Raw genomic sequence first — 14930 nt, forward strand, 5'->3', positions numbered from 1 at the left:
CCAATGTCCCTTTGAGGTGCACAACTTAGCGTTGGGTCTGGGCCTATGATTTGGAGGCAGGATATTTTTGAAGGGTTTTCATAAGACACTTGTTTACTGTTTATTCCCCAGGGTTTTGCCCAAGCTCTCGGCACCGAGACTGCAGACGGAACAAGGGGATGGCAAGTGTCTTGCCCGCTGTCCTCTGTCCGTGGCTTGTGTTTACTTTGCTGTTTATGGATACTCTCTGGGACAGAGCAGGGCTTCTTTCCCAAGCCACCAAATAGAGACCTAGCTAAGGTGGGGTTGGCGTGGGGTAGAGCAGAGCGGCAACAGACTTCAGCCCAGGGAGAAGGGCTGCTCTGACCATTCACTTGTCCTCCACAGACCATGCCCACCCCCACAGGCCACACCCCATGAACTACTTCCTCACACACCACACCCACAAGGCCACACCCACAGACCACTCCCACACCCACAGACCACTCCCACACAAACCACTCCCCCGACCACACCCATATAGACCAACAAACCACACCCACAGGCCACACCCATAAAGACCACACCCACACAAACCACTCCCAACCATAGCCTAACACAAATCATGCTGTTCCCAGACAGACCACTCCCTCAAAGAGATGCCTTCACAGAATACTCACATACTTAGACCACACCTTCATATAGACTATGCCATGTACAGACCGTGTTTACTACACAGACCACTCCCACACACAGACCACACCTCCACAGGACACTCCTCTACACAGAGCATGCCTCCTCATATGACATGCTCTGTCCCCTCCTGGCACCACCATGCCACCTTTCACCAGATAAAGCTGACGGCACAGAACTGGCCTCTAACTCGCACCCGGGCTAGGAAAGGATCCAGAGTAGAGGCCCAGGGCACCTGCTTCCCAGTGCTTGTTCTCCAGGCATGGAGAGCAGAGAGTGGAAGGAGCTAGGAACAGAGACATGGGAGGATTCGAGCCACGGAGGGCTCTAAGATGGCGGGTGCACCTTCCCAATGGCCTGTCCAGCTTGATGCGTGCTGGGGAGCTCTACTCCAATGACAGGTGTGCACACTCACTACTGTCGGGTCTGCACACTCACCACTCTCAGGAGTGCACACTCACCACTCAGGTCTGCACACTCACCACTGTCGGGTCTGCACACTCACCGCTGTCGGGTCTGCACACTCACACTGTTGGGTCTGTACACACTCACCACTGTCAGATGTGCACACTCACCACTGTCAGGTGTGCACACTCACTACTGTAGGGTCTGCACACTCACCACTCTCAGGAGTGCACACTCACCACTCAGGTCTGCACACTCACCACTGTCGGGTCTGCACACTCACCGCTGTCGGGTCTGCACACTCACCGCTGTCGGGTCTGCACACTCATCGCTGTCGGGTCTGCACACTCACACTGTTGGGTCTGTACACACTCACCACTGTCAGATGTGCACACTCACCACTGTCAGGTGTGCACACTCACCACTCTCAGGTGTGCACACTCACTACTGTCGGGTCTGCACACTCACCACTCTCAGGTCTGCACATTCACCACTGTCAGGTGTGCACACTCACCACTGTCAGGTGTGCACACTCACCACTCTCGGCTGTGCACACTCACCGCTGTCAGGTCTGTACACTCACCACTGTCAGATGTGCACACTCACCACTGTCAGGTGTGCACACTCACCGCTGTCAGGTGTGCACACTCACCACTGTCAGGTGTGCACACTCACCACTCTCGGCTGTGCACACTCACCGTCAGTCAGGTCTGACACTCGCTGCTGTTAGGCTGCCCTCCTTGTGATGGCCCCCTCTCATTCCTGTTTTATACAAGAACCTGTGCAAGCCTGGGGTGGATACCGAGTCAGTCTGGAGCACAGCTCTCCAGGTTCTCAGGGAAGGAGGATGATCCAACCCTAGACTCTCAAGGCTGCCTCCAAAGGATGCCACGGAAAGCACGCAGTCGGGAAAGGCTTTTCTGGGGACTGTCCCTTGCCCATGGCCTCAGGGCCAAGTGTGTATGTTCGGGTGAGCCAAACAGGCTTCATGAGGAGGTAGGGGCAGGCCATTCCAGCAGCAGGAACCACAGGGACCAGGCCAGGAGAACAGGAAGAAAGCTTGTTAGGGGACTGAAAGCCACTCCCTGTGCTGGAGGCCAGTCCTGAGGCAGCCTGGGGCTGTCTCCTTCAGATGAGGGGGGCATAGAAAGGAGCTTGGCTACTGTCCCTGAGGATAACTCACAGGATCTGGAGGGAGAAGGAGCCCAGATTGTTTCTGAAGCTTCAGGGACTCTGCGGGGGAAGGGGTGGACTCCAGAGTACTCCATGCCCCCCCCCCCAAATCTGGCTTCCCATTTTAGCCTGAGCGGCGTGACCCCTGCATGATCTCTGAAGAAAAGGAATTCTGCTGCTATCCACACAACCCCAAGAAGTCTGAAAACCACTGGCTGAATCCCATCTACTTAATCTCACATACCATGTGGAAGCCCAGGCTTAGAGACAGAGTGTCCCAGCATCCTCCAGGAAGGCAGCAGCCCCCAGCGCCTGACTCTTAGCCCACGGTCCAGTCCTTTCCCTCAGTGCTGGCTGGGCTCTTCTGAAAGAAGCTCAACCCACTTCTTGGCTGACCCCGGAGAAGGGGTGGGGAGCCCCCAAGCTTGGAACCATTCCACCTCCCCACACCTGCTTCCCATTTTTGCAGGGATGGGGCAATCCAGCACGCGTCTCTTTTTCTCGGGCCAAGGAATTTCTATCAAATTAACAGATGCAAACCTGCAGTGCTGGTGTGTGCCTGTAATCCCAGAGCACTAGAGGTAGGATCAGAAGGATCAGGGTTCAGGGCCAGTGCCCCCATACATAGCAAGTTCAAGGCCGGACTACATGAGATCCTGTCTCAGCAAAAAGTGAAGCCAAACGAATAGTTGTAAAAAGCTGAGACAGGCAATCTGACCGACATGAAATCCAACTGTTAACGCACCCCAGTGTTTCCAATCGCCTCAGCACGGGCCACAGTGGGAAGAGAAGCAGGAGGAAGGCACAGGGGTCAGGGAGAACTCTCTCCCCTTTACCCCAGACACACTGCGGCTTGTGCAGAGGACACAGGGCTGGCCCAGGATGTTTAGTTTTGCATTAAGATGGTCAACATTTTCCCCCCAGCGAGCAACACTTTTGAGCTTCTGGAAACAAACAAAGACTACTGGAACCTTCCATGGGGTTCAGAGGAGTGATACTGGCTCCAGTTGGCTCCCTCGAGGAGCTGGTAGTGCCTTTATCACACACCCAGGCCAGCACAGGGAGCCGTGACAGCCACTCCCACCCCCAGCATCTAGACATCCCAGAGACTTCCTCCCCTCACACAACTGGTCCCTGCAAGAGTCTCCTCGCTGCCCTTCTCCCCCTCTTCTATGGGACAGCTTCGAAGGTCACTTGCACACTCGCCTCCACCTGGACACAACAGAGAACAGCTGTCCCTACCTCACAGGGGCCAGAACAAGACAGAAATAAGAGGATAGGACCAGGCTACCATAGGGGATGCCCTGATGTCATGTGACCCCGCATGCCCTCAAGAGGATGGAGGGCTGCCTGATCAGGAGTGCACCTTGTAGGATGTGGGGTCTCACACATAGCCCACAGCCCAGGCTAGCCCAGGTCTCATATAAAGTCCACAGCCCAGGCTAGCCCACCGCCTCTTCACCAGCTCAAAAACAGACTAGTTTTCTCTCCAATGTGCTTTGACTTTGCACACTAGGACAATGGGAATAGATGACTGCTGTCTGTAGAGCCTTTGGGAAGTGCAAGGCACCAAGCTGGGTGCCTTACCTAGCTCATCTCCTCTGGGCTCAGAAATAAACATGGTCACTGGCTCCACCTTATAGCAGAGGCTCAGAGGAGCTAAGTTACTTGCCCAAAGTCACACAGTGATCAACTTAGGCAGGATGTCTAAAGCCAGGCAAGTTGAATGTCTGTGTTTCCCAAGTCAGGGAACAGGTCCTCCATATTGGAGTTCTCCACCAAGGGAGCTGCACAGGGCAGGTACATACACGGTTTTTATGAACTGAAATACCATCAGCATCTCTGGTATTCAAAGCCATCTTGAAGCTAGTGGTTCGGTTCACACTTCCCCCAGGTCGGACTCCAGAGACATCTGACCTCGTAGGCCATTTCTACTGGGAAGACTGGTAATGGCCTCAAACAGAATTCAGCCAACTTGACCTGAGTTCTGCAGCCCATTCCACCCAAACATCTCTCTGTCCCCTCCCCTCCCAAGGCATCTTTGCCCAAGTCACAAGGCAGAGCCACAACAACACCGCAGGTCCACCTCTAACCGCTGCCGTTGGTCATTGCTTTCCCTGACTTCTGATGTTGATCCCATCAGATTTCTGTTGACTGTTGCCAAAAGTATCATGAGTTCAGCTGCCACCTCCGCCACGGACACCCTACACTGTCACCAGCTTCCAGCCAGGCCATTATAGGGGCCTCCCTGCTGGAACACCATGCCCTTCCTCCCTGTAACAGCCTCTATCGGCAGCCAGGAAAGATTTTTATTAAAATGTCAATCAAAACATGTTAGTCCCTGCTGCCCACCAGCTTCCCAGTACTCGACATAAAATCTGCCCCTTCGAGGGTCTCAAAGCTATCTGTGACTGCTTCCTGCCTCCTTCCTAACCTCATGTCTCCCTTTCCCACACTAGGATACTCCAAACATAGTGACCTGTCCCCAAACTCATCGGTGTCTCCCTTCTGTTAGCACGGAGTTCCCCACAACGCTACAAGACACTTCCTCCTCTCCCCTGCTGTCCCCCTCCCACATCTGCTCCCCTTAAATCAGGGGAGGCCACTAAGACCACCTTCACCACGAGTTTGTGGGGGGAGGTTCCATACTTGACCTTGTTCTGCAGGGACCCAGACACCCTGCAGGGGAGGCTCACCCTTGCCTTCATGAAAGCCCAGACAGAAAGGCTGTCCATATACATTCTGGCTTCCATCCAGCAACCACCACTAGACATGAGCCAGGAAGCTTCCAGATGGCTTCAGCTCCTGGCCATCTCTAGGTCGTCTCCAGTTTCACATCTTTCAGCTGAGGCTCCAGACACACTGGAGCAGAGACTGGCTATCCGTGATTTGGTTCTCGACCCATGTAAGCCACAGGCAGAGAATGGTGGTTTTTCATACCACTTGGTATGCTGTGGTTTTCACGTGGCAACGGGATCAGAACCCAGGGGTCTGGCGCAGCCGTCCCAACCCTGGCACTTTCCATTAGGCTGTTCTGTTTCTATTATTGTTGTTTTTGGTGCATTTGACTCGACTGAAATGACTTTAGCTGAGCTGTACGTTCACGTGCTGCTGTCTGTGTTCCTACTGTGTGATTCCACAAGGGGGAGTCCGGTACTGGTTTCCATTACCGCTTGTGTCTTCAGCGGGTACACAGTAGGAACACAGAACTGTTCAATCGCAAATGCTTGAACACTGGGCAGCATTTTATCTTCTGTACATGCATGCTTCTATCCTTGCCAACCTGGGGCCCTGAAGGCTTTCCGTGTAATTCTTCTCTGCCCCTTGGCACCTGCGTGACCAGCACAGTGATCCAGCAAGGGCTCTGTCCAGGTGGTAAATTCTACAACTTTAAAGGCAGCTTGCCTATACCAGAGACAATAAGAGGGCTCGAGGCATGGACAATGCGCAAGGGTGCAATAGAGAAGATGGGTAAGCAGGACCCTTGCTGCACTCCTTGCCCTGGAGTAACAGTGGGACTTTGGAAAAAACAGGGCTGTATTCTGTCACATGGGGCAGGACCAAGTCCCAAAGGGGAGATGCCCGAGTAAGCTAGCAAACTCTTCCCTCAGGGCAGGGTGGAGGTGCCCTCTTGCCTTCTGGCACTCCACTGCCCACTACAGAACAGAGCTGGGACGACAGAACAGACTTGGTGGCTGCAGGACTGGATGTGTGCTTGACACAATCCATCAGGGACCCGCCCCTGGACCTGGTCTGCCTTCCAGAGCCACTACTCTCCTGGGTGCTGTGGGGGCAGGGGCAGGGGTGGTCAGCAGGCACAGGCTCAAGCCTCGGTGACAAAAACCACATGCTGGGTCTTGTTCGAGCTGTGCTTCTTTCTGGCATTTGTGACCTGGAGTTGGTCATTTTCCTGAGCCCAGGTTTCTTCATTTGTAAGAGTCGGTACTAACGGCTTCTCTCCCACTAGGTTCTGGAGTCTAGGAAAAGGCTGCCAAGGGCATCTACCTGTGGATGTTGTGGGGGACCCGTGAAAGAATGCAAACACAACACCGGGGAGCTTCACGCATACAGGGATGCACAACTCATCCCGCCCAGGTAGAATGGTCTGTGAGCACAAGGTGAGGAGGCACACAGTAGGTGCTTCATCCCCCTTTGCCGCTATAGCGCCATCTGGTTAATCAATCAGCTTGTCGGCTGGATGCGGCTACAAATGACTTCTCTTCAGCAGGGATCAAAGTGCTGGGGGCTAGTCCAAAATTCCAGCTGTGAGTAACTTGAGAAACACATTTTTCAGTAAGTCAAGGTAAAGACCGAGGCTGAAGACATCTGGCTAAGTGAACGGACGGCTTCAGAAAAAGAGAGGCTTGCTTTGTGGAGATGAGGAGAATGACCCGCTGCTGGTTCTAATTTAGGATGAAAAAAATCTTATTCTATTAGCCTAAATACCGCTCAGCTGGCCGATCGCGCCGAGCTCGGAATAATATTTTTCAAACAGAACCTGCTATTTCAAGTAATTACACAGTGAAAGGCAGCCATTTCGGTCTGAGTAAGATGTCTTCCTGGTTCCAATTCCCTCTGGTGTCATTTTCTGTTATATTTGAGAAATTCCTCAATAAAGATGTCAAATAGAGAGAGGCCTTCGCTCTCCAGAGCACAGACTTGGCCCCCTTCCAGGACCTGGTCAAAGACAAGCCATCTCCATAAGAAAATAGGCTCGCCTGCTCAAAAGCAAGGCATCGCGGACATTGCAGACGGGAAACCGACCTCAGCCTTCAGCCTCACTTCTCCCAGGCGACTCTGGGCACTTTTGAAATCTCCCAGTGGCTAAGATGGTCGGGGCTTGCCTCTGCCACCACCCCGGGGGAATTCAGTAGGGCTCAGGGAAGAAGGCTACAACAGAAACAAGCTCTCTGTGCTCTCCCAGCTCTCTCAGACCTCTGCAGTCAAAACAACACCCAGGCCCAACACTTTTTGGTGCGTGACAGCCTGTGGCTCTGTGTCTGAGAGGAGGTGTGGGACAACATGCAGTTGTGTGGACAGGGGACCCTCCAGCAACACAGACAACCCCTCAGAGCCACCCAACAAGCCTTGGGGGTAAGGGTGTGCTGGAAGCTTCCGCATACAGCTGGAAGTTCTATGAGCAAGTACTGGAGCAGGAGCCTGGGGAATTCACACTCTCTCCAGGGGGCAGCTCAGGACAGCCCCCTCCAGTGCCACACTTTTAGTGTGCCTCCCTGGACATCACACTTTTAGGGCCCCTGCTCTGCTACTGGAACATTGAATCCACGAGGCGGGGGGGGGGGGGGTATATGATCACCTAGAACATGTTCCCACCTCAAACCCTGTTCCAGACAATTCCCAAGGCATCTGGGACCCTAACACACCCTGTTTAAATAGCCCCAACATTTTGATTATTAGGACAAAGGACACTTGTATCTGAGCCACAGCCATAGGGCAACTGCTTTGGGGTACAAGTCAGAACCCCAGCAGGTTAGTGGTCTTCATGCTCAGGGTGGTGCGGGGTTGGGGGGAAGAGGGAGCAGAAAAGAGGGAGAAGAGCAGGATCTACCGACGGTTGACCTGTCTGTCACAAAGTGAAAGGAGTTCCTGGAATTCAGAAGTCATATCTGGCCCGCAGGTTACCAGGAGAGTGCTCGCGTCAACGGAGGGGGAGCTTCACAGTACTGTGGGATTAGAGTCCTGGGATCATAGGGATCATAGTTATATCGGACGGTTAGGTCACAAGGCCTTCCTTGCGATCCTGCCTGGAGTCTCGCAAACATCAGGGGGCAGGACAATAGTCACCAAGCAAGAGTGAGAGAAAAATATTGGTTTTGTTTGGTTGTTTTTTTCCAAGACAAGGTTTCTCTGTGCAGCTTTGGAGCCTGTCCTAGAACTCACTCTGTAGACCAGGCTGGCCTCGAACTCACTGAGATCCACCTGCCTCTGCCTCCTGTGCTGAGAGAGATTAATGGTGCCACCACCTGGCGGTGGATTCTTCTTCTTCTTCTTCTTCTTCTTCTTCTTCTTCTTCTTCTTCTTCTTCTTCTTCTTCTTCTTCTTCTTCTTCTTTCTCTTCCTCTTCTTCTTCCCTTTCCTCTTCCTCCTTCTCTTCCTCCTCCTCCTCCTTCTTTCTTCTTCTTCTTTTTTTTTGAGATAGCACAGGCTATCATGTAGCACAGGCTGGCCTTGTGAACACACGACCCTCTTGCCTCTGCCTCCCAAGTGCTAGGATCACAAATGTACACCAGGATTCCTGGTTGGAAACGCTGACATTGACATGCTATTGCCTAATTCTGAGGTGCCGACAATTCCTTCTGTGATGGCAACACGAACAGCACTGGAGTGGGGCAAAATCAAATGTGCCCCTGGGTCAGAGGAGTCAGGACGGCTGTAGGCAACCAGCTTGAAAACTCTGCCCGGATACGAGGAACATCCAGCCCCAAGTCTCCTCCAGATTTAGTCAGTCCAGCACTTTCTGTGAGGCTGGTCCTATAGACCATTACACAGCTGTGGCAACTCAGGAGGGAGGAGCCAAGGAGCTGGCCCCAGGCTCTGAGACTCAAGAAGAGTGGGGGCCACAGAAGAGTCTTTGCTGGACTCTTCTGTGTCTCAGGCCTGCTCATTTCTCAATTATAGCTTGCCTCAGTCCTCACTGCATTCCAAGCATCAGCCTCCCCTCCCCCTGCTTGGTGTGTGTGTGTGTGTGTGTGTCTGTGTGTGTACACGTGGACATGTGGGCTTATACATTTACACACGTACATGGTGCATGTACCAGAGAGGGCCAAAAGTCATTCTCTGGTGTCATTTCTCAGGCATTGGCTTGAAACTCACTGAGTATGCTAGGCTGAGTGGCCAGTAAGCCCCGGGGCTCTTCCCACCTCTGCCTCTCAGCACGAGGACGGCAAGTGTGCACTCCTCGCTTAGATTTTAAGTGTAGGTTCTGGGGATCAAACCAAGGTCCCTGTGCGTACCAAGCAAGCACTTTACCAACTGAGCTGTCTCCCCAGCTCCCAAGCATCTGTTCTTAATGTGCTTCCTGGATGCAAGGCTGAGACTCTAAAAGTTCAGCCAACAAGCCTGGGGTCACACGGTCGGTCTGGGCTGGGGCCGGCTGCAACCAACGCCTGACTTCTGAGTCGGAGTTTTCTCTTGAGAAGGAAAAAGACCAAAAGGGGAAAAAAAAAGACCAAACAAAAGAAGCCTGTAGGAAAGGTCTGCCCTCGGCGGCTGCAGGGTCTCTGTTCAGGGTGGGAGCCGGGAGGACAGAGAGGGGTCTTGCCTAAGTCTTTCATTTCTAACAGTGTAAAAAGAACCCAGAGTGAAAACAATGTTGTTAAAACAAAGACCCGTACAGACTTCACCATCAGGCTAGAGGCTGGAGGCTGGAGGGGCGGGGGCGGGGGGTGCCTGCCCTAACAGGGGTAAGGGTGGCCCTTCCCAGAAAAGGACACAGAGCCCAGCCAGGGAGTCCAAGGTGCCATACACAATCTAGGGAGCAGAGAGCATGGTCCCGTAGGAGTGTTGGGGCATCAAAGCAGCTCATGTGATACACCTCACTGGCAGTTGACTCATGCTACGCCATTTCTGATGTCAGACACTCTGCTAACTACATCTGTGATTTCACGGAACCCTCACCCAACCCCTAAAAGACAGGGATTACACATTCCATGCTGTAGATAGGAAACGGAGGCATAGAGAATCGAAGATATGGACCAAAGACTAAACAGCTCAGAACTGGAGAGCCAAGACTTAAGTGTCAAACCAGCCAACATCCAGGTCTGTTCCCTTGGCCAGAGTGATATTGCTTGCTTCTAACAGGATATCACCGGGGACAGTGGTGGGCTGAGCCTTCACTGACTACCCAACCGCCCAAACATATTTGCTGCGGACAGCCAAGGAAGCAGCTGAGGAGGGGTACACACACCAGGTGAGGGGTAGGTGGCAACACTTCACCTGGGTGTGGCATTGCAAAAGCTGTGTGGTCCCCAGTCAAAGGACCTGCTGGGCTCTGCCATCCCTAAGCCCAGCCTCAAGGAGCTGCCAGAAACTCCACACACACTGGGCCCAGACCGACAAACTCCGTCCCCCTCTGAGAGCCCGCTGAGAGCTTCCTCTTTGAAGCTCTGGCAATGCCGCTTCCACCCCCATGCTCCCCCAGCCAGGGGTAGCTTTTCACAGCCTCTTCTGGTCTTTGCTAACTCTTGTCCAGACCTCTGTTTTGGCACTTATTTGGGGTGTAATTACATGTTCACAGATCTGTTTCCCATAATGAGCGAATCTGAGCCCCAACACGCATTAAACAAAACCAGACAGCAGCTCTTAGACTGACACGCCACTAGGAAGGGGAGGCCCGAGTGCTTGGGGTATTGAACCCCTCTACCTAGTGCTGACAAGCCAGCTGGCAGCATGGGGGTCTGGCTGGTCCTTACAGAAATTCCTGTATGCAAGGCTAGAGAATCCTGGTGATCTTTTAACCCTTCAGACCCATCTGCGGCAGCAATTCTGAAGGACCACTTAGGGAACCAGGGAGGAAAATGTTTTCGGCCCAGACGCAGTCTGGATTCTGAGGGCAAAGGCAGAAAGATGGCTAAGCCCCTAAAGCATCAGTAAGGCTGGCTAGTTGACCACTTAATCTGTACTCAGGGCACACCCCTCGGCTTTATCCTGTCACTTCATCCTTACACAGCCTGATGACACAGTGGCACACTGACCCGGAGAAGACGAACCTCGGAGACCATGACAGTTCTAACAGTTGTGACAGCCTGAGACCCCGACAGGCCCAGAACCTGTTCATAACCATGCTCCTGTCACACACATAGGCCCTCCTGGATCCACCTGCTATTCTTCTGCAGCTAATGGCAGGAGAGGGCTGGGAGCAGGCAGGTCTGCTCTGAGGGCACTGTACGGCCCACTCGTTGATATCCCTTGGGTTACAGGTTGCGAATCAACTCCACGCCCCCTCAGAAGAGTCTTAGCTCCAGAGCTGTGCATGTGGCCCCTGCAGTTGTATCAGTTACTTTTCTTTTCTGGTTTCTGAGATCTCCAGCAACTTAGGGGAGGAAGCTGAAAGGGATGCGATCCGTCATGGTGGGAGGCTGTGACAAACAGCAGGAGTCTGAGGAAACAGCTGGTCACCCTGTATCCGGCACACTCAGAGGTGTTTCCGTGGTGACTCTGCATCCAGCCAAGATGACCGGTTTAACCATCACAGCAAATGATCAGGATAAGATGAGGTAGCATGGCGGGCCCTCATCCGATACAACTGATGTCCCTTTGAGGAAGGGGATCTGGACACTGTGAACGGCTATGGAGCTAAGACAGTGTGAAGACACGGGGAAACACCGTTTACAAGCGTAAGAATTCTTGAGTGACCGTGGGCCAGGAGAAAGGCCTTGGAAAGAACTTTTCCTGCAGCCCTTAGATAGAAATAGCCCTGCCTCAATTTTGGATTTCTAACATTTAGAGTTATCAGAGAAGTGATGTCCATCACATAAGCCACCCAGTTCATCTCGTTGTCATAGCAACCCCAAGAAGCTCGTACAGGCCTTTAGCAACCCAGGGCTGGCCGAGTGGCTAGGAGAAAACTGACGCCATGTGACAACGCCTGGTAATAAAGGGACATTTAGGCTGATCACAGAGGTGGTCAGAAGACCAACGGAGGCTCGCCTGCAGGACTTGCCATTTCTACTCCCTAATCTTTTGTATTTTCTCAACTTTATTCACCAAAAATGATCACAGGTATAAAGTTTGTGTAATTGGCTTAAGATATGTTTGAACTGTGGACAGTCGGAGGAAAACCAGACTATGGGCTGAACTGTATTCCCTCAAGTCCCATGTTGAAGGACTCTAAAGACTCTTACCTCGAAATGTGATTATATTTGGAGACAGGGACTTAAAGAGATAATTACATTTGAAACTGAAACTGTTAGAGTGGACTTATTCCAATATGACAGGTGTCCTTAATGGTTTAATTAATTAACTAATTAATTAATTCGTATGTCTGTGGGCATGCGTGCCACAGCACACATGTGGAGGTCAAAGAACAACTGGCAGGGGCCGGTTCTCTCCTTCCACCACATGAATCCTGGGGACTGAACCCCGGTTGCCAGGATGGTGGCACTGTAGTGGTTTGTATCAGAAATGTCCCCCACAGGCTCATGTATCTGAACACTTGGTTCCCCATTTGGGGAGGCTGTGAGACATGCAGCCTTGCTGCAGGAAATATGCCCCTGGGGACAGACTCGGAGAAGTTTACAGCCTCATCCACTTCCAGTTTGTTCTGTCTGCTTGGTGTTTGCAACTGGAGATCCCTGCTCCTGCTTGCTGCCATGCCTTCACGCCTGCCACTAGCCGCCATACCTCCCCACTATGATGCACCTTTATCCATCTGGAATCATCAGCCAACAAATTCTTCCATAAGTTGCCTTGGCCATGGTGTTTATCACAGCAATAGAACAGTACCTAATACACCCTGTTGGGGAATATTATGTTACTTTTGTTTACGTTGCATTTGTTTAATGCTGCGAAGCTGTGATACTTTGCCTGTCTAGAACACTTGATGGTCTAATAAAGACCTGAATGGCCAATAGCAAGGCAGGAGAAAGGACAGGTGGGGCTGGCAGGCAGAGAGAATAAATAGAAGAATAAATCTGGGACGAAAAGCGGCCAGAGGAGGAAGAAGCCATCAGATGTCAGCCACCCAGCTACACAGCAATCCACGGAGCGAGATTTACAGAAGTAAGAGAACAGGAAAAGCCTAGAGGCCATAGGTAGCCGGGGTAATACAAGTGAAGAAAAATTGGTAAGAAATGAGCCAAGCTAAGGCCAGACATTCCTAACTAAGAATAAGCCTCCATGTGTGATTGGTTTGGGAGCTGGGTGGAAGTCCCCCCAAAAGAACCAAAAGAGTCAAAAAACATCATAGCACTACACGGAGCCACCTCACTGATTCAGGTGTCCTTAAACGAAGAAGCAATTAGAACCCAGGGAGATACCACCAAACGATTGTGTGCACAGAGTGCACATGCGGACATAAACAAGAAGGCACCCCATTCGCATCCTCCAGCCTCTAGAACGTGAGGAAGAAAATTTCTGCCATTGAAGCCAGATGGCTTGTGGGGTTTTGCTATGGCAACTTGATACACTGCGACGAGGAGCAAGAGGAAGGTGCCTATTCCCCCGGCCTCCAACTCTGCATGTTAGAACTGAGCGACGGGAAGGCTGTGGTCGGAGGGGCTCGGCCGTGCCACTCACCCAGGCAGTTGTGTCCGTCGTGAGCCAGCATGAACCCGTCAAAGCAGGTGCACCTGTAGTTCCCAGGGATGTTGATGCAGTCGTGGACACAGCCTCCGTTGTAGTAGTCGTTCTCACACTCGTCGATGTCTGCAAGGGCAGAGGCACCAGAAGGATCAGAGCGAGAGTCTGGCTTCCCTCTCCCACCATCACAAGCTGCTAGGATACGACTTATCAGGGGATGTGATGGCCTTAACTGTCAACTTGAGACAACCTGGAACCATCGGGGAAGTTTCCGTGAGGGACTGTCTGCATTAGGTCCGCTTGTGGGCACGTCTGTCTTGAGGGGCCTTGTCTTGAGGGGGGGTGAGTGATATGGAAAGACCCAGCCCACGGTGGGTGGCCTCATTCCCTAGGCAGGAGGATCTGAGCTGGACAAGAGGGGAGGACTCAAGCAGAGTACAGCAAGCATTGTATCCTTGTTTTTCTCTGCTCTTCTCTGTGGGTGTGACGTGATCAATGGCTCGAAGTTCCTGCCTTGATTTCCCCATGATGACAGACCACAGCCTGGAGCTGTATGCAGGAATAACACCCTCTACCCTCAAGTTGCTTCCTGTCAGGGCACTTTTGTCTTTTAAACCACCACACCAGAAATGAAATTAGAACAGGGAATAACTCAGCGGATGCTCAATAAAGTTTACTCAGAGGGACTGAAGAGTTATTTGCAAACAATCTTGGCTCAGCTGCAAGTCTGACCACCAGTTTCAGAAGAGTCACATTGTGATGTGTGTGTGTAGGGGTATGTGGGGGGCTCCCAATTCCTGCCACAGTGAAGCAGCTAAGTGCCAAGCCTGGCTCTGGCTCATTCTGAAGCCTGCCAACATTGCCAACATATGGGGTCCTTCTACATCCATGAGAACTGGCTCATTCGAAGCGGGGAGGGTAAGTAAAATAAACTGCACATCACCCAAAAAGTGTCATCTCTGGGATGAAAGAATGTGCGCTGCCTGCCCCCCACCCCCTATGGCCCACAGTCTGGCCTTCAGCTGCTCCGGCTTCCTTGTTATAACAAAGACGTCTGTCTCATAAACAATGGTCAATAGCTTCAGTAAAGGTCACTCTTTCTGCTGTTTTAAGTCCTTTCTCAACACTTCCCAGCAGGGGTCAAAGGGCTATCAGTTGGGGGTTCCAGAAAGAAGAATAAGAACATGTCTAGTTAGCATTCAATGGGCTGCTTCTACGCCCAAGGGGTTGACCAGACTGTATGCCATTCTCTCTAAAGTCCTCACAGGGACTGTAGTAGGACCGTATTTTTTTTTTTTTTTTTTTTTTTTTAATATTTATTTATTTATTATGTATACAATATTCTGTCTGTGTATATATCTGCAGGCCAGAAGAGGGCACCAGACCCCTTTACAGATGGTCGTAAGCCACCATGTGGTTGCTGGGAATTGAACTCAGGACCT

The 14930-nt window shown here is 52.0% G+C and overlaps 1 protein-coding gene across 3 annotated transcripts in view; it reads right to left on the reverse strand.

The window, feature by feature from the left end:
* Positions 1–14930, reverse strand: part of Scube1 (signal peptide, CUB domain and EGF like domain containing 1) — a 117357-nt gene that overhangs the window by 81286 nt on the left and 21141 nt on the right. For all 3 annotated transcript variants that reach the window (XM_038342917.1, XM_038342916.1, XM_038342915.1), the window contains exon 3: positions 13486–13614. In XM_038342917.1, coding sequence (XP_038198845.1) covers positions 13486–13614 — 129 coding nt within the window. The remainder of the gene's footprint in view (positions 1–13485; positions 13615–14930) is intronic.

Source organism: Arvicola amphibius, chromosome 9, assembly GCF_903992535.2.
Source record: "Arvicola amphibius chromosome 9, mArvAmp1.2, whole genome shotgun sequence".
Classification (NCBI taxonomy): domain Eukaryota; kingdom Metazoa; phylum Chordata; class Mammalia; order Rodentia; family Cricetidae; genus Arvicola; species Arvicola amphibius.